The 23,905-nt window shown below is 39.9% G+C and overlaps 1 protein-coding gene across 2 annotated transcripts; it reads right to left on the bottom strand.

Annotated features, from left to right (window-relative positions):
• Nucleotides 1–6,823: 6,823 nt before the first annotated feature.
• Nucleotides 6,824–13,033, bottom strand: LOC127508142 (E3 ubiquitin-protein ligase TRIM35-like). Of its 2 annotated transcripts, none has more exons than XM_051885824.1 (6): nt 12,396–13,033; nt 10,929–11,024; nt 10,464–10,694; nt 10,364–10,386; nt 10,107–10,282; nt 6,824–7,860 (listed from the first exon to the last, which is right to left on the bottom strand). In XM_051885824.1, the coding sequence occupies exons 1-6, from the start codon at nt 12,783–12,785 to the stop codon at nt 7,370–7,372; spliced, it is 1,407 nt and encodes a 468-aa protein (XP_051741784.1). In that variant the 5' UTR covers nt 12,786–13,033; the 3' UTR covers nt 6,824–7,369. The 2 variants fall into 2 exon arrangements, with proteins under 2 accessions (XP_051741784.1, XP_051741785.1); XM_051885825.1 differs by having other exon boundaries at nt 10,164–10,282; nt 12,396–13,030.
• Between the last annotated feature and the right edge of the window lie 10,872 nt (nt 13,034–23,905).

Raw genomic sequence — 23,905 nt, 5'->3', positions numbered from 1 at the left:
CTCCTGAAGATCAACAAACATGTGGTTAAACTCTTGATTCACTTCACAGAGCATGAGGTCACTGAATGCATGAAAACTGAGTAAATGCTTGTGTCTTAAAGTCATTATTGATCTCATTTTTGCTGGTATGTTGTGATGAAATGATTCAATACCTGCGAGTTCAGATGACTGGATTCTCGTTGAGTTACAGTCTGTGGTCTCTTTGAGTGGTGTTAAATGTTATATGGTTTTAGCAGTGGCAACATCATCCATAACTGTGCAAATTATTGAGTGATTTTCAAAAAGGATTTACTTTTTAAAGATCTGTGAAAATTTGGGCCAAATCTGTAAATACTAATACTATGTTTTTCACATCCATAGCACAGTAAAAGTCAAAGAAAATGTTTGAATTGTCTTTGTGACTTATTGGTGAGACTACAAAGCTTTAATTAAGTGCTAAATTTAAGAGCTATTTCAAAGTGACTAATTTTAGCTAATTCAAAGTTAGTTATTTACAGCGAGTTTTCTCAGAGATTGATTCGTTCATTTAAATCATGTGAGATTTCAAATGAGAGACAACGTGTAATGAAAAGTGAAGCTCAAAGTCAAGATCACTGGATCACGCGGATATATTGCATTCTGCAGAGAAGGGAGAGTGGCGTTTGTCGCGTTTTGGTTTGATATTCAAAAATGTTTTTGATCTGCCTGCATTGACACCATTGTATGTGAACACAACTGAGCTGGACGATGACGATGACTGATTTCTACAGTGCTGATATATAGATAAACTAACTAATTATTGATTTTTACAATGGAATGATTCAATAATCTGCATTGTAAGAAGTGCTATAGAAATAAAGGTGACTTGACTTGACTTTAGAAAGAAAGGGAGAAAACATGATAGAATAACATGACAAATATTGCATTTTGAGTAAAATTAATGAATGACTTTTCAATGCCGACCAGATACAATACTGATTTTGGCAAGAACTCAATTTTTTTTTAAATGGCGTTTATCACATTTTGGAACCAAACTCTTCATTTGTTCTTGTTTTCTTTATTTTTATTTGACAGTAGTATTTTTTACCTGAACATAGCACATACCGAACCGTACTGAAACCGTGAGCCTAAAACCATGATACAAACTGAACCGTGAGTAATCTGAACCGTTGCACCCCTAGAAAATTGGTATGCTTATTCGAAACCATGATCTGAGGTCCCATGCCAAATTTGGGAACAGCGCCACCTACAGGTCATGAGATATGACTATGACTATTTTTAAAACTATTTTTGCTAATAACTTTGAACAGTTTGTTAGAAAATCATGAACTTGATGTATATGGATTCCTTGTGTCATGCTGAATCTGAGGATATCGATTTTGCCAGGATTGGACAAACCAGGTGTTTGGCATTTTGAATTCTGTCAAATTCACATATCTTTTTTAAAATGTGACAAATCTTCACAAAATTTGGTAGGGATCATCAACAGCATGTCCTGAAGACACCTGAGAAAAATGAACACAACGCCACCTAGTGTTCCAGAGATGTATGTTTTTGCTTTTGATGTCATTACGTTCCTTGGTTCATGCCAATTCTGACGATATCTCATTTGTCATTTTCTAACAATGTGACTGTCTGCCATATTGAAGCAAATAAAAACGTTGTTTTTTTCGATACTTCAACAAATTTTGCCCACTTTTGTCCAAAGTCAGCTCAGATGATCTTTGGACCGAGCCGCACAAAAATGACTGAACAGATTTTTGATCTTTTAACAATTGCTTAGCCAGCTACAGAGAAACTGGTAGCCTGCCAAGAATTCCACACCGAGAACAGACTCAAGTGGAAACACAACTGGAACCATGCCTTCCCAATCTATGAACTGTTCAGCCTGACGATGGAAAAGCAACTTCTGTTGTTCAGCACATAAAGATGAACTACTTACTGTGATCTCAGACTGTGGTGATGTGGTTTCTCCACTGCATGGATCTTCATGTGTAGCTTCAGGTGACTTTTAATAGTGAAACTCTTTCCACACTGATCACACGTGTGTGGCTTCTCTCTGCTGTGGATCCTCGCATGTGTTTTCAGATGTTCTGACAGACTGAATCTCTTGTCACAGTGTGAACACTTGTAAGGTTTTTCTCCAGTGTGAATTCTCTGGTGACGTTTTAAATCACTCCCTGTAGTAAAAGTCTTCTCACACTCAAAGCAAATGTACTCTCTCACACCAGTGTGAATTTTCTGATGTTTATGTAAACTTTGCAGCACTGAAAAACTCTTTCCACACACAGAACATGAATGTGGCTTCTCCTTCATATGAACTGTCAGGTGTGACTTTAGGTTTGATGACCCAAAAAAAAGTTCTGCCACATTGATCACATGTGAACGGCTTCTCTACAGTATGAACTCTCATGTAACAATCAAGATTATGTTTGTTTGTGAAACTGTTTCCACACTGAGTGCAGGTGAAAGATTTCTTGCCTCTTCTTTTATAACACCCCAAAATAATGTTTTGAATATACTAAAATATACTTGAAACATGAAACTAGTGAAAAAGAAAATTAAATGTAAAGATTCAATTGCTGTATTAAATTTAGAACTGCTCGTGTTATCGTATTTTACTGACTGTTTTCATTTAGAGTGTTTTCTTTCACTGCATGGTTCAGTCTAATAAAATGCATTTAGAATGCTCCCAAAATTCAGGATATGTGGACAGAAAATGTAAGCCATATACTTATTTCATAATATCGCACAAATGTGATATTGATTTTATACAACAGTTAAATAAACAAGACGTTAATATTAACAGACTTACGTTATAGACACCATATTATTGCCTATTTTTGCTCTATTTCGCCAATAAAAATAGGTAATTCCAAACAGAGCCCCAACACTATTTTGCGTCTCTGAGCAACATGACAGTGTTTTGTCCCTGAATGAATCAACCGTTTAAATAAGCAATCACTATTAATAGTGACTTGCTGCCTCCTACTGGCGGTTTTAATTTTACATTTAAAGCACATTTTAATTTAAAAAAAATAATAAAAATATTTCAAATATCAGTAGGCTATTCAAAGTTTTAGAATTAAAATATCAAAACATTATTTCTGTTAAACATTCATGTCCTGCATTAAAGTGTGTAAATGCATCTAAATGCCTCTTCAGATGCAGCTTCTGTGTTTCCTGCATGGCAAAGATGAATTTTGTTTATAATGATTTTATTGGTTTGGTAACAGCCCCAAATGTCTTATTATTCTAATTCACCTTGTTGATTAAATATAAGAATTTGACGCAAAAGATAATGCACACTTCTAGAAATAAAAAAAAAGGCTTTATAAAATTAAAAATCCCCATAAAGCGGCAATAAAAATAACTTTTGTTGGAAAATATTAATTTCTATCACTGCTGTGAACTGACCACGCAGAACATGAAGAATATCAAAATAAGCTGTGCAGCGCAACACATTTATTTATTTATTGAAGGGGCGGGGCCTGGTTAATATTGTGAAATATCATTACAATTCAAAATAATGGTTTTCTATTTTAATATATTTTATATTTATTTCTGAAATGCAATGCTGAATTTTCTGCTTTATTACACCAGTCTTCTGTGTCACACGATTATTTAATGTATTGTCAACGTCGGAAACAGTTGTGCTGCTTAAAGTTTTTTCTGTGATATTTTTTACAGGATTGATTGATTGAATCCTGGCAGATTATTATTCAAAACATAGAATATGTTGAATGAAAAAATGAATAATAAAATGTTTATATGAGTATACCTATAAGCAACACAAATTTCACTCAAGGATTCCTTACGGAGACATTTGTTATATGTTGTAGACTTTTTATACATTTTATGTAATTTTATACTTTTACAAAGAGTGTAATAAAAATAAACGTCAAAAAATGTCTAAATTATTATTATTATATATTAATATGTTTATATTAAATATGCACATGTGTCAGGAAGGACAACGGCCCCGACCACGCAGCTGCTTGGTAAGATCGTCTCCGTGGTCGTGGCGCTCTCCGACGAACCAAACTGGCAAGAGAGGGTCTGAAGGAAATAGAAAAATCGAAACGACCAAAGAAAAGAGCCCAACGAGCCTGGCGGGTGTTTAATCTCTTAGCTGAACGAATGTATTCGAGATTTCTGTGATCTGTCCAGACATACATAGGACCCCTCTAGCCAGTGGCGCCACTCTCCAAGAGCCAAGCGAATAGCTAGAAGTTCACGGCTCCCTATGTCATAATTACGTTCGGCAGGCGAGAGTCTATGGGAAAAGAACGAACACGGGTGAACCTTTTCATCAAGTGGAGAGCGCTGTGACAGCACTGCTCCCACATCGGAGGCATCCACCTCTACGATAAATTGTCTCTAGGATCAGGTGTAATAAGAAGGTGAATGATCTCTTAAGGTAATCGAACGCATCTTGGGCGGACTTTGACCAGACAAAACGAGACTTAGTCGAGGTGAGAGCAGTCAAGGGGGTGGCAACCTGAATAAAATGAAACACCGATAAAAATTTGCAAACCCCAAAAATCATTGGAGTGCGGTACGAGACTCAGGGATTGGCCACTCAATGACCGGACGAACCTTAGCAGGATCCATACGGATTCCTTCTGCAGACACAACCGAGCCTAGGAATGTGACAGACCTGACGTGAAAAGCACACTTCTCTGCCTTTACAAAGAGACGATTCTCCAGGAGATGCTGTAATACACGAGAGACGTGTTGAACATGCATCTGAAGAGACGGGGAAAAGATAAAAATGACGTCCAGACACACAAAAATGAAAATATTGAGCATGTCTCTTAAAACGTTGTTAACAAGGGCTTGAATAATGGCGGGAGCATTGACCAGCCTGAGCGGTAAAACCCGATATTCAAAGTGCCCTAAGGGCCTAGATGCTGCAGTCATATGGTCGATGGGGAGGAAGAGAAGCAGCCCGGGAACGGCTGAACACAGCCTGCAGATCATGGTACTCTTCCGGCACTCCAGACAAATCACCGGGTTCCTCCTGAAACACAGACACAGAAGAAACAGCAAGGACAGCAGAGACTAAACACTTAACATGACAAGACAACTTCCATGACAAAATTGTCCCCTCAGTCCAATTAATCTGAGGATTATGCTGCACAAGCCAAGGATGGCCCTAAACTACAGGTGTGACAGGAGAAGGAAAAATTAAAAATCATCTCTTGATGATTGCCAGAGATGGTGAGACTCACTGGAACGGTGGCTCGATGGACCTTTGATAGAACACTGCCATCTTGAGCCAAAACAGTGGAAGGATCCTTAAGATTACGCAAAGGAATGCCCCTCTCCAGCGCCCACGTCTCATCAATGAAATTTCCCTCAGCTCCTGAATCGATGAGAGTTGAGCAGGAAACAGAAGAGCCAGGCCAGCGAAGAATGACTGAGAAAGTGGTGCGAGTCTTTCCAGAAGGGGAGAGAGCGGTTGCGTATTTCCCGATCTACTGACGAGCATCGTCTTTTAGCGGGCACACAGCGACAAGATGTACAGTACATGCAGAGTCTGTAAAGGATGCGACGTTGGCGTTCAGCAGGAGAAATCTGTATCCCTCCCAGCTGCATGGGCTCAGGAAACTGCGCAGCTTCAAAGGAGACAGCAGGTGTAGTCTGGGGAGCAGGTGTCTCAGTAACCACGCCCCGTGCGCTGCGACGCAGCTCAAAACGATTGTCAAGACGGATGGCCAACTCCACCAGTTGATCCAGGCCAGTGGGAAAATCACGGGCATAAATCTCATCCTTAAGATCGGAGTTCAAACTCTCCAAAAAGCGTGCCATCAAGGCAGGTTCATTGAAACCCACATGTAGCAGAGAAAATCAGAGTAGAGAAAGAACAGGTGTGGAGATGATCAGCACGAGCGCTGATTGCAATAACGAACAGCTGAGTCTAAGTAGCAGTAATGATAGGAGAAAGAGAAACAGGGAAAATATAAAACCCGACTCATGACAACATGATTAATGTATATTGTATACGTTAGCCGGGAAAAAGAAAGACACACTAAAAACTGCAAAAAAAACCAAAAAAAAAACGCAGACGTCATGTTATAAGTCAGACGCAGAAATCACGTCCAATAAGAGGAGTGAATGAAGGACAAGTAAATTGTGAATTAGCTCACACACTGCACTGAGCCGTGTGAGTAGTGTGTTAGCAAAAAACAACAACAACAAAAAACAACTTTACTGCTACACGTGAATCACGCGTGACGTCTGGCTCGACACTTCACTGCCACACATGATTTACGTGATTTACGTGACGTCTGCGCCTTAAATTGAATGGAATAAATAGCAGAATAAAAAAAAGACGAAAAAAAAGACGTTCAGTGAGACGAGTGCATGTAACAGCGTTAAAATAAAGAACCCGGCGGAACGCTATATGTTTTCTTGTAAAGCGCTTTGAGAAAAACACTTTTAAAGGCGCTATATAAAATAAATGTATTATTATTATTATTAGATATAAAATTCTATATTTTATGAATGCATTGGTGTACCATTACAAAACTCAGTATGTGCCATCGGCAGATGCTCTGAAGGTACCATGTCATAATGGTATTTTTAAAAATGCTAATAGTTTTATAAAATTTGTGGCCTATTGTAATGAGACTGATCTTAATTGATTCTGTGGGTCATGTTGAGAACATCGATGCCAATTTTGCCATAGTCAGCCAAACTTCCTGTCTGCCATTATGATATTCTTTAAAATCATATTTCTTTGAATTACTTCTAGAAGGTTTGTCCAATTTCGAATCATATAATCTTCAGCCCATGCCGGCAAAAAGGTATGCCTCAGAACAAATGATCAGATTAAGTGTTTATATTTCATTGAACTTTATTGTGGATCAGCAAGAACCTTTTACATCCATTTACTTAAATCAACAAATGATCATTTCAACCTTAGAACAGAAATAAACAATTATTCATCAAGAACAAAAACTAAAAAAAGTGTTGAATGAACTCTTTCAGTGGTACACTAGAAAAATATGATATTATAATGTAAGTAGACTTTCATGTTGGCTTGAGAAAGTCTATCCTTTTGAAAGTCTGAATGATTTAAGTGTGAAGGTTTTGAGTCCATGCTGTCTCTCAGACACACAAACACACACACACATCACTATACAGTTGATAGGGTGTTCTTGTGTGCTTTCCAGGGTGTTGCTACATGGTTGCTAGGGTGTTCTGGGTGGTTGCTAGGCAGTTACTATACTGTTATGGGTGGAGATTCATGACACATCATTTTAAAAAGATGAATAAATGTACTTGTATTCTGATCTGATATTCAGATCAACAGCACTCTTACTCGTGTGATCTGGATTAAACATGATGAAAGCAGGAAGATCCAGACCTACAGGAGTAACGTTTACTGACTATTGACCGCTAAGATCCTCAGAGATCCATCATAACAACTGAAGAATGGAAAGAGTGTGTGAGTGAAGGTGGTTGTGAATGTGTGTAGATGTGTGTTAGCTACAGGATCAGAGAATGACACCGTTCCTCTGTCATAATCCAGATTCACTCTCACACGATCAAGTTTACGTTTAACAAGAAAACCAGAACCTACAGTCCATCCATATGTCACACACCAAACATCAGTGTCAAATAAATCCTGTCCCTTCCTCTGGTTTGATGCTGTAGTTACTCCAATAATCCAGTATTTACTCTCTTTAACCTCCACATCCCAGCAGTGTGTTCCTGAGTTAAACCCCTCTGAACCCAGAACACACTCATAATGGTCAAATCTCTCTGGATTATCAGGAAGAGGCCGTTTGTTCCCATTGAATCTCAGACAGTTGAGATCATCAGACAGGATGAGACGTGGATTCGTAGTGTTTGGATCCAGAATGACAGGAGCTGATGAGACACAATCAACAGATGCTTTTATTCTGATGTTCATATAATGATCAAGAGTGAACCAACACAGATTATTATGAATTATGACACTCGTCCTGTTGATCAAACACATCAGACATGTTCCTCTGATCACTGTCAGTGCTGTTATTACACTGAACAAAATTATAACCGCAACACTTTTGTTTTTGCCCCCATTTTTCATGAGCTGAACTCAAAGATCTAAGACTTTTTCTATGTACACAAAAGGCCTATTTCTCTCAAATATTGTTCACAAATCTGTCTAAATCTGTGTTAGTGAGCACTTCTCCTTTGCTGAGATAATCCATCCACCTCACAGGTGTGGCATATCAAGATGCTGATTAGACAGCATGATTATTGCACAGGTGTGCCTTAGGCTGGCCACAATAAAATGCCACGGATGTCGCAAGTTTAGAGGGAGCGTGCAGTTGGCATGCTGACTGCAGGAATGTCCACCAGAGCTGTTGCCCATGAATTGAATGTTCATTTCTCTACCATAAGCCGTCTCCAAAGGAGTTTTTTTAGAGAATTTGGCAGTACATCCATCCGGCCTCGCAGACCATGTGTAACCACACCAGTCCAGGACCTCCACATCCAGTATCTTCACCTCCAAGATCGTCTGAGACCAGCCACCCGGACAGCTGCTGCAACAATCGGTTTGCATAACCAAAGAATTTCTGCACAAACTGTCAGAAACCGTCTCAGGGAAGCTCATCTGCATGCTCGTCGTCCTCATCGGGGTCTCGACCTGACTGCAGTTCGTCGTCGTAACCGACTTGAGTGGGCAAATGCTCACATTCGATGGCGTCCGGCACTTTGGAGAGGTGTTCTCTTCACGGATGAATCCCGGTTTTCACCGTACAGGGCAGATGGCAGACAGCGTGTATGGTGTCGTGTGGGTGAGCGGTTTGCTGATGTCAACGTTGTGGATCGAGTGGCCTATGGTGGCGGTGGGGTTATGGTATGGGCTGCCGTATGTTATGGACAACAAACACAGGTGCATTTTATTGATGGCATTTTGAATGCACAGAGATACCGTGACGAGATCCTGAGGCCCATTGTTGTGCCATTCATCCACGACCATCACCTCATGTTGCAGCATGATAATGCACGGCCCCATGTTGCAAGGATCTGTACACAATTCCTGGAAGCTGAAAACATTCCAGTTCTTGCATGGCCAGCATACTCACCGGACATGTCACCCATTGAGCATGTTTGGGATGCTCTGGATCGGCGAATACGACAGCGTGATCCAGTTCCTGCCAATATCCAGCAACTTCGCACAGCCATTGAAGAGGAGTGGACCAACAATCCACAGGCCACAATCAACAACCTGATCAACTCTATGCGAAGGAGATGTGTTGCATTGTGTGAGCCAAATGGTGGTCAGACCAGATACTGACTGGTTTTCGGCCCCCCAATACAGTAAAACTGCACATTTTAGAATGGCCTTTTATTGTGGCCAGCCTAAGGCACACCTGTGCAATAATCATGCTGTCTAATCAGCATCTTGATATGCCACACCTGTGAGGTGGATGGACTATCTCGGCAAAGGAGAAGTGCTCACTAACACAGATTTAGACAGATTTGTGAACAATACTTGAGAGAAATAGGCCTTTTGTGTACATAGAAAAAGTCTTAGATCTTTGAGTTCAACTCTTGAAAAATGGGGGCAAAAACAAAAGTGTTGCATTTATAATTTTGTTCAATGTAGTTTCACACTCATTTTCATCATCAACTACAAACATTAAATGTGTGATTCAGACATTTGTGTCCATCAAGAGAAACTGATCCTTTGGGAAAGTTAAAATAGCAATAAATCAATGAGATCTGATGAGATTTATGTTGTTGATGGAAAAACTGTAAGTGTGTGTCTGATCTTCAGCAGCATCTGATCATCTTCATTTTATTGCCTCATATAGTCTGTGTAGTTTATTCTTACTGTCTGTTGTGTTTGAGTTATGTTGGCTTGTGAAATTAATACTATTAATCTGAGACTACATTTTCTAGTTGTAACTCCTCCTAACAATTACCAAACTTGACTCAGACCTTTAGACCTTATCTTTTATAACTGATCAGACTCACGCTTTTCCTAAAAATGACGATCAAAATGGAATGTTCAAAAGAGCCAAAACTGTTCAAACTCCAACTGACAAAAATTTAAATCTATCTATCTATCTATCTATCTATCTATCTATCTATCTATCTACCTATCAATCATGAAGCACCTTTAGCTCTCCACCCATCCATCATTTCCAGCTCAGATCTTCTGCAGTCAGACTCACTGTTTTGGACGATGTCCTGCATCTTCTTCCAGACTCTGAACGGCAGGTTGCCCAAGTAACGTGGCACATGAATCAAAGCTCCAGAAGCCATCTGTGGATCCGGCTGTGAGCTCTGGACTCTGGAAGAACATTCAGGAGTCAGAACTGCAGTGGCTTTGGATCAGAACCAGAGAGACCAGAGACAGGAGCAGATCACTCACCTTTCCTTTGAGACTGGAAACTCCTGCAGAACAAACACACCATTTATCATCAAGAACTCAATCAATGAACCAATGATCAACCAATGATCTGAAATCAGACCTTCAGAAAGCAGACGTCATTGGCTTTCATCATCTCCTCCATGTCTTTGATTGTGTGTGAAAGAGCTGAGATGTGTCTGTTCATCTCCTCCAGCTTCTCCTTCATCATCTGCTCCTTCTGCTCCTCTTCCTCCCTCAGTGCAGTGATTGTAGCTTCTTCTTCATCTCTGAGAAACTGATGAAGCTTCTCAAACTGCTGTTTAATCTGACACTCTGTGTGCTCAGCTTGAGACTGAAATCAGATCACATTCACTTCAATCATCTCAATCGACACACATCAACACTTCACATCATTAATACCAGAGATAAACTCAGATACTGACATATAACGGATCCAGAAGCAGATTGATGCTCATCATTTACAGAAATAATAAACTGGAATCCATTATATTAAATATATCAGATCATAAGTGTATATAGTGATCCTACAGCTGTAATGAAAATGACTCTGATTTTGTTTCCTCACCTTGATGTGTTGAACTGTTTTCTCAAACTCTCCTTTCATTTCTTCATTGTGTTGAAGTTTCTCCTGTAAGGACTTCAGTGCTGTATTGAACTCCTCCTAGAATTGAACAAAATTATAAAACACCAGATTATAGTGAAGAGAAGACAGTGATATGATCAGATAATGCTGTGGAAAAGTATTTGGCCCATCCTGATTTATTCTGTTTTTGTGAACAACCAACACAGATTATTATGAATTATGACACTCGTCCTGTTGATCAAACACATCAGACATGTTCCTCTGATCACTGTCAGTGCTGTTATTACACTGAACAAAATTATAACCGCAACACTTTTGTTTTTGCCCCCATTTTTCATGAGCTGAACTCAAAGATCTAAGACTTTTTCTATGTACACAAAAGGCCTATTTCTCTCAAATATTGTTCACAAATCTGTCTAAATCTGTGTTAATGAGCACTTCTCCTTAGCCGAGATAATCCATCTACCTCACAGGTGTGGCATATCAAGATGCTGATTAGACAGCATGATTATTGCACAGGTGTGCCTTAGGCTGGCCACAATAAAAGGCCATTCTAAAATGTGCAGTTTTATCACACAGCACAATGCCACAGATGTCACAAGTTTAGAGGGAGCGTGCAATTGGCATGCTGACTGCAGGAATGTCCACCAGAGCTGTTGCCCATGAATTGAATGTTCATTTCTCTACCATAAGCCGTCTCCAAAGGAGTTTTTTAGAGAATTTGGCAGTACATCCATCCGGCCTCGCAGACCACGTGTAACCACACCAGTCCAGGACCTCCACATCCAGTATCTTCACCTCCAAGATCGTCTGAGACCAGCCACCCGGACAGCTGCTGCAACAATTGGTTTGCATAACCAAAGAATTTCTGCACAAACTGTCAGAAACCGTCTCAGGGAAGCTCATCTGCATACTCGTCGCCCTCATTGGGGTCTCGACCTGACTGCAGTTCGTCGTCGTAACCGACTTGAGTGGGCAAATGCTCACATTCGATTGTGTCTGGCACTTTGGAGAGGTGTTCTCTTCACGGATGAATCCTGGTTTTCACCGTACAGGGCAGATGGCAGACAGCGTGTATGGTGTCGTGTGGGTGAGCGGTTTGCTGATGTCAACGCTGTGGATCGAGTGGCCCATGGTGGCCCATGTTTTTGTGAACATCTCAAACTAAACTGATTCAGAAATTAAAACCTACTATAAAACAAAGGAAGTCTGAGTGAACACAAAGTAGAATTTGTAAAAAAAAAGAAATTTTTTATTGAAGCAAAAGAGTTATCCAATACCAATTGGATCTGTGTGAAAATGGATTTGCGTAACGTAACACATTACTTTTCATAACAAGAAACTAAGTAACACAATTAGTTACTTTTTTAGGTAGCAAGCACATCACTAGAGGGACAGAAGGTTGAGTAATTGTCCCTTTACATGTGAAACAAGAGTAATTTGTCTTACCTTATATGATGAAACGACTTCACTGATGGGTCTGAATGTGTGATTGACGTGTTGTTGTGAAGTAAAGCACACTAAACACACAGGCTGTTTGTCCTCCAGACAGAAGAGTTTCTCACTGTGTAAACTGCAGATCTCCTCAGATCCTGATGAACTCCTCTCATTTCTCTCCTTCAGGAACGACTCACACAAGTTTTTTAATGCAAGATTAGCAGGAGGTTCAGTTTTTGAGGATCTTCTCCTGCAGACAGGACACTCCTGAGTTTTCTTGGTTCTCCAGAACTGTTGAAGACACTCTTTACAGACACTGTGACTACATGATAGAAAAACAGGAGCCTTGAAGATTTCATAGCACACAGGACAAGAAAGTTCTTCTACAGATAGTGAAGCCATTTTCACAGTTTGAGCTCCAGCAATCTAAACTTTACTTTCACTTTCTGAACGACGGTTTCAAAAATAACCACGAGATTCACAAAGGTCTGCTGTCTGTTTAGAAACAAATGTCTCAAAAATCCTGCTTTAAAGCATTTTTCTTCATTCTCCACTGATTGCTGATTCTTTATAGATTTTGTTGAGACACGAGAGTCAGTTTGACAGAAATGTGGAAATGAGTCAGTCTCTTCCTGGAAAGTGTTGTAAGAGGGTGGAGTTTATGATCACATGGGTGTGTTCAAACAGGTCAGATGACTCCATCAGGATTTCTTCAGGTTAAAAATGAACAAAATGCATTCAAAATTAAATAGCAGAAAACTGAAAACATTTGATCAAAAAGAATATGATGTAAGACTTGATTTTCCTGCTAAGACAAAAACTGAGATCAAGCACCCTGCAATAAAGCAATAAAACTCATCTGGAGAGAAGATCTCAAAGAAATAGCGTAGGACAACGCCTTGCCCTCACACATCTACAGGATGCAATAGCCCTCCCCCCAACACACACACACACACACACACACACACACACACACACACACACACACACACCCTCCTTCCTTTCCCCCTGACTCAAGTCACTGAAAGTTCTCCAAGAAGTATAATGTATCTGGTGTATCTATTGTTTATTCCTTTCATGTTTGGTATCATTTTAAATGTCTCAGTGCGATTGGTAAAATGGTCTCAATTTCACAGCAGTCACTGGTATTATGAAGAAGATTGAAAACTAAGGGGAATTCTGTCCTCTTTTTGGGTGGTGTCTCTTGTAAAAACCCACTCCTCTCCCCCCAAAACAGGTGTTGGTGTAATAAATATTTACAACCCTTTTGTTCTGGTCTGTATATAAGGTAAAGTGCAAAGCAGTCATGGGGGATTTTCTGTAGCCAGAGGCCCCCACACAGTGATGGACAAGTGTCTTCAAACACTAATCCACCACTGTGTGCATGTGCATTTCAGTTGATGTTATGCATTTATTATTTCTGAATTGGCTTCTAATTGTCCAACTATGAAATTGACATGATACATTTTTACTTGACAAATAAAATGTTATATATGATTTACTCTGGATTCTTCTGAAATCATTATGACCAGTAGATTATTGGAGTTCATATTTCCGCAAATCTGCGTCAGGATAGATTCAAACTAAAGGCCCATGAAAGGAGCATGTTAGCACATCATGGGACTTTTTGATTTTTATCTATCAACTGACTTAGCAAGTTGCAGTATCGTGACTAAGAAAACTGTGTTTTTGTATGAACAAGCATGTGGCGATTCGACTCAAATGCATTAGTAAACTCTGCACCCTCTGACTAAGATCAGAACTGGCAAGTTTGTGATCGTGAAAGGCACTCACCGGCCGAAGTGACTTTTCTAAGTGATATGGGTCTGTAATGAACGAATAATTGAAAATATGAGATACCCAGAATAATCAAAAATCTAAATTAGTACATAACAAATGATTAATTTCCAATTGGGAACAATACCTAAGAGTAATAATCATTTAAAATTGGAATCAGATTAAACGAGTGAAATTAAGTGAACTTCACAGATGCGCTGAAAAGACATACACGCGTTAACCTTCGCCCAGGCCGTCGGATTCCGTTTTTGGGCCGATGTGGGGTTCCAAGTGGTGACCCCGACGTGATCTCCCATATCCTGTTGGCGAGTGTCTTTTCAGCGGAAAATAGGGATTTGCAACAAGCAAGGTTTGATCTTCTTCTTTCTTCAGCTGTTGTGGTAAGTCCTTATTATAGTTCTTATTTGCCTTTTAGAAGTGTTGAGGGAAAGATAGACGCATCCCATATAGACACATTTGTAGAATGGGTCGGCATACCCATATTAAGACCAGAGACCGAAATCCGGTGGGGCTGGAGAATTAGACAACCACATTTTATCAGGGACATGATAGCGGCAGCGTAGATGAAAAATGGGATCCCTTGCTTTAACTTTAAAGATTTCCTTGTTTGCCTAAGCAACAAGAGATTAACCTTAAATTGGAATAACATCATCCAAATTTTATTCTGGTACTCAACAGAGGGCTGTAAATTAAAACCTAAATTCTGAGGTAAAGAATGCCCAGCTACATGTTTATTTGCTTTGCTGTAACAACGTTGCAACATTGAAAATAAGCAAATGGTCATGTTAACTTGTGAAAAATCTTGTGATTGGATAAACCAAAATAGAACAAGGAACAAAATCTCTCACTGTAATCCTTTGTGTGTGAAATGTAAAGCTGGACAAAACAGAGTAGTGAAACTAAAAATTTTCAAAAGAAAAGATTTGGTTGAAATTTTGTCTCAGTCCTGGAGAACTGCTGCCATGCAGAAGTCCTAGAGACTGCAATTGGGAAAACATTAAAATGTTAAAACTGATAATGATAATTATGATGTCAATGAGAAGCTTGTAGTCAAGCCTGAGGGTTTCACCCATTCAGAGGACATGCTCAGCTTGTCTTTGTTTCATAAAATAAATTTTGCCAACGAATAAGATGAATCTTTAAATGAATTGAGCAATGATTTGACCCAACATTCACAGCATCAAAGTCTATAACTGGTTTCCAGTTTGTCTTGTTGCTGTGAACACAATGCAGTGCAATCACAGCTGTAGCTGCAGGGCCAAATGCCTTCTGAAAGATCAGTGAGGTGATAACAAATCACTCTGACCCTCTTGAGACCAGCAAATACAATTATTTTTAATTTATACTGTTTTAATATAATATATTTATATTATGATCACGTCATGATATATATTATATTATAATGGCCAGGAATGGCCTTTAATCTCATGATGATTCAAGCAATGGTTTGGAAGAAGAAAGAGTTTTGGAGAAGAGCAGAAGGAATTAGAATGTAGTAAGATGGAACTAGAATGTAGACAGAAGTTGGGAGCACTATCAGTGCTGGAAGAATTATAAGGAATCAATGGAAGGATTCAAATTTGTAATTGTGTTAGACACATTGTTCTCATAGAACACACATTCTAGTTGTTTGTGCTACTATATGTGCACCTAGACTAGTTGAGTTTATTCTTTAAAACACATGACTGCTTTACTGTAAGTGATGCGTGACACACTTAGGTTTAAGGTTGTAGATGCTATGCATTCTAGACCATGTGTCTTGTGTAAGTTGGAATAACTGTAGTACTGAAATTGTACAACAATTTCAAGTTGTATGTGTGTCTATGTTGAATTTGTCTCCTTTGGATCACTCTGCTATCTTCCGTATAGCTGCAGTTACACCATGTACAGGAGCATAGAATTGCCATAAAGCTACAATGTGCTTCACAATTGCATTAAATAAGTTGTTAGGAAAGTAAAATGGAAGGAAGAAATCAAATTAATGGGAAATAACTTCTTTATCTTCTATCTGTGCAATAATCTTTAATGAGAAAAATTACAACGCCCAGTATTTATTAACTAAAACAATCCACCTGATTATCATATCATGAATAGGCTAAATCCATTCAAGATCTAAACATGATTTAAAACTTGATTCTATTGATCTGTAACCCAGTGACAAGTGGAGATACAAGTTTTGATTTTCCTTTGCAACAAAACCACAAACAAAGTGGACAAGTGTTAGCAAACTCCTCTCTGGGAGCGCTAGATCATATGGGATCTGATCAGGGAAGTTATTTTACTGGACATGTAATTAAAGTTGTGTGAAATGGTAATATCAGGCAGAAACTCTTCTGTTTTTACAGACCACAGAGGTCCAAATGGTCAAGTATTTGAATGACACCATAAATACCAATTGTTTAACAAACAGCACAACACCACAAATGGTGATCTGGTGCCCTAATCACAGATCTGGCTAGTGTGAGATTCCCCCAGGAGACCCGGGTGTCATAATCCTCACAACACAACAGACTGTGTAAGCACAGCTGCAACAGCAACTCAAGGTGCAAGATTCTCTGACAATGCTTAAACATCAGCAGTCAGATCTGACCACTAACATTCAGTTTTATCTGGCCTTTTTCTTTGCAGAAACATAATCATAATAATGATCTATGTCTTTGTAAACTAAAACAAATTTTCTTCTAATGGCATAAAATCTTAACAGATTAAAGCCATTTGCAACAACTGTCTGGATAAGACCATTCAAGAAAATTAAGATGGCACCATCTATCTTAATGCAATTTGTTTAAAGGTTCAAGATCAACTGTTTTTTCTGTGTGTCTGTTTCCCTTTCAGGGCTGACAGCTGCCATTTTTAGGGCCAGATTCCACAAGGGTGTCTGGTCCCACCTGCATTTAGCCAGGACACAACTTTACTTGCAGAAGATGGGTGTGTAGAAACTTCAAGAGGCCATTCAAACCTCATTGCACTCATAGATACATGGCCTCCCAGTGTAGAACTGGAACTAAATTATGCAACACAAATCATGGTAGGATAGACACCACCCATCTTCTACACAAACATACAGAACACACACCCTACTACAAACTCACAACATTTCTACCTAGCATAGATCATAAGACTATCTAGGCTAAAATTATTCACATAATGCAAATTTAGCATACATCATTCACCTTCATACATATAGGACAAGGGAAATTATTGCCATAATTTCTTTTCTTTTTAATTGTGTCAATTTTGAGGTGTTATGGAAACACTGTAATATGCAGGACATGTGCATGGCTTTAGTCACACATCAATTAATAGAATTTCTGATCATTCAAATTCAAAATTCAAAATCTAAATGAGACCTATTCAGTAATGCAACTGGTCTCTTTAGAGAAAATGTTTATTATGTCCAGTCCTTGGCATTGTTGCAAACTAGGAGGGCCCCCTAGTTTCCAACATATGACCAATGACAAATGTAACAAAAGAATTAGAACTGAAATGCAGGCATTTCTGTCAATCTGTTACTCAATTCCCAGTCAGACCTGTATTCTTGAGTGTGACTTAGCCTGTACATCAAATGCACAGATGATGGTTGTAAAAGCTAAACTAGAGGTTTCAAATCTCTGTTTCAGTAAATTCCATTCTCTGATTGACTTGATTGAAACCTTAGTTTTGCATTAAAGATTTGCAGTTAAAACAACCATTATAGACAGTTTTATAATTGTAATTATGAAATTGTGTATTTCTATGTTTAAGTATGTGATATATTTAATTATGCATACCACTGGTAAATATACTAGTTATTTCGACTCTTTGCTACTTTCCTTTAACTCATCCAGACCAAGTCTAAATTCCACTATCATATCACAGTGATAGTGAAGAATCTGGTGATTAGAATGAGACCTGCTTACTAAAGATAGGACTCTGAAAAGGAGACCTTGTTTACCATTCGCACTTTTGACATGTTCATCATGTGTTATTTTGTGTTATTCTGTTTTCCAACAACCCTTTTTCTCATCTTACAATAATATCAAATTCATTAGTGTTCAAGTATTGCATGATCATCCAAAAGTTGTTCAGGTGTCCTGCACGCAATGTAGCATCATCAGTGAATGAATCCTTCACCCATGGACATTTGACCTGCCCGGCAACGAAACCTTCTACTTGAAGGTAACCGAGGACTTCTCACAGGATCAATTAAACCTGGGGCGGACACAGATGCTTCCGTAAAGCGTAATGAGACTTTCCTGACATGTTCCGCTCATGCTGACCAACACAACAGACTTGGCCAGCTGCTGCAGCATCCACTCACCGCAGTATACCCACACCTAAAGGGACTGTGTGTCACAGAGATGCATTCTACAGTACTTTCATCTTAATGTTCAACCTGCCTTAATGTTGTTATTTCAGGTGACGACTTGACTCCTGCACCCATCGACTGGTGCTGCTAAGTGCCAGCCTATGAACACTGAAAACAACACCCAATATATGGAAGCAGGAAATGTCCAAAAGTGGCCCCTCAGGACTGATCGGAATTTGCACCAAGGGGCCAGGGGCGGAACTGTAAGACTTGATTTTCCTGCTAAGACAAAAACTGAGATCAAGCACCCTGCAATAAAACTCATCTGGAGAGAAGATCTCAAAGAAATAGCGTAGGACAACGCCTTGCCCTCACACATCTACAGGATGCAATAGCCCTCCCCCCAACACACACACACACACACACACACCCTCCTTCCTTTCCCCCTGACTCAAGTCACTGAAAGTTCTCCAAGAAGTATAATGTATCTGGTGTATCTATTGTTTATTCCTTTCATGTTTGGTATCATTTTAAATGTCTCAGTGCGAGTGGTAAAATGGTCTCAATTTCACAGCAGTCACTGGTATTATGAAGAAGATTGAAAACTAAGGAGAATTCTGTCCTCCTTTCTCCCCCAAAAACAGGTGTTGGTGTAATAAATATTTACAACCCTTTTGTTCCGGTCTGTATATAAGGTAAAGTGCAAAGCAGTCATGCGGGATCATCTGTAGCCAGAAGCCCCCGTGCAGAGATGGGTGAATGTCTGAAGACATTCACACATCACTGTATGTATATGCATTTCTTTGGGTAATTGACGTTATGCATTTATTATTTGTGAATTGGCTTCTAATTGTCTAACTGTAATGTAATTGGCATGATACATTTTTACTTGACAAATAAAATATTATATTTGGTTTATTCTGTATTATTCTTAATTCATTATTTCTAGTAGATTAAAGCGAAGGTATTACCGCAAATCTGTGTTCAGGATTGATCATACGGAAGGTTTAATAGATGGAGCATAGGGCACATCAATTAAGTCCATTTCGATTTCTGGCAGTTTTCGTAAATATATAAAAACTATGCTTTTTGTTACGAGTAAGCAGAGTGCGACCGACTTAAAGGTAGATATTTACCCTGCATCCAATGTTTAAGGTCAGAACTGACGAGTTTGTGTCCGGGAAGAGCACTCAAGTCGGCCGAAGTGACTTTTCTAAAGCGATACCGGGACCGCAGTGAACGAATAATTGAAGATTTAAGATAATCAGAATAATCAAAAATCTAAATTAATGCATAACCAATGATTCATTTCTATTTGGAAACTCAACCTAAGAATGAGAATCATTTGAAATTGGAGTCAGATTAAACGAGTGAAATTAAATAAACTTCACAGAGGCACTGAAAAGACATACACGCGTTAACCGTCGCCCAGGCCGTCGGATTCCGTTTTTGGGCCGATGCAGGGTTCCTTACAGATCACTAGAAGTTTATGATGATCAGAGTTAGACAGAAAAACTATATGATCATCAGAGGTCTAACGTACTAAAGTCTATGCATGAATACTGCTGGTCTGCTGTTTCTTTGTTTTCTTGTGTTGCAGGTATGTGTATATGCCATGACGGCTCATAAGCAGCACCTGGTGTAAAGCATCACCTCAGATATCCATGTATAACCTTCATGACAATATCTGAGCAACTTGGAACAGACATGGAAATGGGTTGGAAATGGACTCTACAGGGAACAGACTCCACAGCTATTCAGGCGCCATTGACTTTTAGGACTTCCACGCTTATGCTACATGCTTTTCTGTGTCATCATGTAGTTTATACAACATATTACCACCCTGTGTTGTATATGTGTGTCAACAGTATACTCAAGTTAAAGAACAACACTTATGTAAATGTTGGACACAACATAGAATAAGATGTATGTGCCTGTATCTGTTACAAGTTACATGACTGGAAGATGGGACTTATGTTAACAAACATAGGTTATAGAAGGGATTTAAGAAGGTTTAAATTTGTATTATGTGAGAGTTATTAGAACTCTCAAAGGGGGGACTGTGGGATTACAAATTTAAGAATCTGTTTAAGATCTGCTGATCCTACATCCTGACATAACCTCACATGAAATACTAAGGTGAAGTATATTGTATTTAACATTTTGAGGTAAAGATAATGACAATTTAAGGAGATCAAGGCAGGCAGCCCAGGTGTCTGTAACATTAACCTTTTGTCTTCATGTACTTCTTGACCATTTGGCAGGACAAAGCTCAAGATACAGCGGTGCCTTTGTCTCTATGATAATGTAAAGGTATGGGTGATACTGTCAGACTGAGTGGATTAGCACCTATGCATTTGAATGACACCGTTATGCTGATTAGATCATGGCTGGGAAATGTAGGGAATGGGCTGATTCCTGCAGTGCATTTGCATGCTTTGTTTAGATTGTCTCCACCTCTACTCTATGTATCCCTCCCCCTTTGAATGTATATGAACTACCAAGTACACTGCCTTAGTTGGACTTGGATGACTACAGCGACGCACAGCGCGTTTCTCAATAAAGAGTAACTTCTGCTTGAAAGATATCCCAATGTCTCCTGGTCTCTGCTTCGACGAGGAAAAAGCTTTCTACAGTATGAAGGTTGGTCAAAACCTTCTCTCACTGACCTGCTACTGTGGCATACTCTGACCCAGTGTCTGATTTTGTGGCATTTGTGGCATTTACCTTTCTTTGCAGGGCAGCGCTCATCACTTGCGTGCACAGCATTTCCACAATGTCCACATTTTCCATGACTGTCAGCTCGGATTTTGTCTTTAGGTTTGCGCTGTCCCCTCACAGGTTGCTTACTTGTGCTGACAACTGCTCTGACCATGCTCACCGTCTCGCCTTGCATGCTGACTTGTGTGGCCACCTCCTCCGATTGACGAACAGTCTGGATTGTTTGTGCTAGTGTGAGATCAGTGATCAACTGCAGCCTCCGAGAGAGATCTTTATCCAAGATGCCGACCACGATGCGGTCGCGAATTGTTTTGTCTCTCATGGCACCGAACTCACAGTGCTCAGACAGCTCGTACAGCGCTCTGATGAACGCTTCTGCTCTTTCGCCGGGTTGTTGCACGCGCTGGTGAAAGCATGCACGTTCGTGAATGACGTTTCTCCTCGGGAAAAAGTACTCGTTAAACTTTCCCAGGACCACTGCAAAGTCATTTCTCTGTCCCTCTTCTGCGAACACGAACGATTTATAAATGTTCTCTGCTTTACTCCCCATGGCGTAAATGAGACAACTCACTTGCACTTCTCTGTCCTCACTCAGCACTCAGCGGGTTAGCGGTTTGAAACTAACCACTCTCATAAGAGAGGAGACTGTAAAAAATAAAAAACCCCAAGGTGGCCAAAAAAGGGCTAACACAAGAAGGAGAAATAGCCTGGAGAAATAGGGAGTGGAGGCCCTCCAAATATAATAACAGAGAGGGCCAACACACTCAGGAATGTCAAGGCAGCCTCAGAAAAGGCAGACACTAGGACAAACACAAAGCTCGACTGAGCAAAGAAACACAAAAGAAAAACCACTACCCAAAAATAGGTCATGAAGAACTGGAGCTCAAGGGAGCGGAGGTTCAAATAGAAGCACATCACTGCAACCTAAGGGAAGGAGTAGTAACGGAGGCCAGACGGCCTACACTAAAAAAGAACTAAACTGAAACTCAACATAGTTAGGAGGTTTCAGAAGTGAAGGGCAGCTAGATGATAAATCAGCTTGCCATACTATAAAACCATTCTAAAGAAAAAACACCCACTAAGAGCTTCTAATAAAACTCTCAATAGAGAGGAAGCAATAGCAAGAATGTTAAAACAGCCTTCCATAAGAGCTCCAGGGCCCTAGCCCCAAAAACTAAATATCTAATGTAACAAAATAAAAGCCCTACTAGCCTAAAGCAGAGAGCCGCGGTCACTGCAAGATAAAGAAATCTCCCTTAGAGGGGAAGTGACCTGCTAAGCTCACCTGAGACCAAAAAGAGTAGAGGCCGAAGGTAAAAATGGCTTGCCATACTCCAGCAGTCTAAAAACGGCTGTGCTCTATATCAAGCACTAAGCCGGACCCTCAGAAGGAGTTCCAGAATGTGAACAAACTCATCTTTGGGCCCAGGCTTCAGGCCTGATGTCAGAGCGTGCACAGGGCAAGAGAAAAGGGTACAGGGGGAAAGAAGAAAAAGAGGAGAGGGAGATGGAAAAAACCCTCAAGGAATCACTCAGTGGCACTCACCGCGCAGGCTTTGTATCACCTCTCAGATCCTGCTTTTTCTTCCTACCTTCTCTGAGACCTGATCCTGAGGGGCTCGAGCGGCGACGCTAGACCTCTGGGCGGCCCATGACGGGCCAAGTCCTCCAGGCTGCCTGGGTGCAGATTCGTACCGGCATGGTATAAAGGATTTAAATGCTGCTGAGCGCACCCTTGCCTCCTTAAACTTCACAACCACCACCATGATTGGCATCCTCGTCGAGCAGATTGCTCTCGTGAGCCCCCGAATCGCGAGAAAGAAAAACGCCTTTCTCAAACTTTTTGGTGAGCTCCACCTGCGAGCCCCACGACTTGAGTCTCCTCTTGGCCTCAGCACGAGAAGGACCCGAGCTGCCTGGTGCAGATGTCTGTCCCTCTCCCCTCGAGAAGATTGACAGGCGAGAGTGGAGCGTCCGCATAGGCAGACGCTCACAATGAACGCAAACAGATCCCTTGAGAACTGAATATGCGTGCTCCTCAGCCAGGCAGTGAACGCACAAGTCGTGTGTGTCATCAGGTGTCAGATATCTCGGACACGGATCGGCATTTATTTTAGTATTCTGTGAACCTCAGATGATTCATAAACATTTGAATACCTGAAGGCATTACATAACATTTTGGATACTGTCTCTTAGTAGATATTTTACATTTCAATGTCTGTGCTAGTTGCAGTTTGGAAGCCCAAAGAACAGTTGAAACCCCCAGCTGTATCATGTCATTGAAAATAACAACCATTTCATCTTATAAATCTGTCATGAAGACTTAACTGTACTCCAAGCAACTGATACATGCATCCAGTGGATAAACTGGAAAAAAAAGTGAATAACTTTGTTAAATGAGCTGCAGGACTAAATTTTAGAGTAAGTATTCACTGCAGGAATGATTTTATCAGCCTCAGGCGAGAGAAATAGTGACTGGTACTGTTAACACTTATGAAAATTCACCATGGTTAACATAAAAAAACATGCTCACAAATCCACCATGGGTTTGCTACACTAACCATAGTTTAATCATGGTATTTGTAGTAAAACTATGTTTATACAAATGGTAATCAGTAATCAAAAAAAAAAAAAAAAAAAAAAAAAAAAAAATCATGTTTTTTACACTTTTACAATAATAAAACCATGATAAGGGACTGGTCCTCAACCAGGGGTC

The sequence above is a fragment of the Ctenopharyngodon idella genome, chromosome 3, assembly GCF_019924925.1.
Source record: "Ctenopharyngodon idella isolate HZGC_01 chromosome 3, HZGC01, whole genome shotgun sequence".
NCBI lineage: Eukaryota > Metazoa > Chordata > Actinopteri > Cypriniformes > Xenocyprididae > Ctenopharyngodon > Ctenopharyngodon idella.
This window is presented reverse-complemented; position numbering and strand designations above follow the sequence as displayed.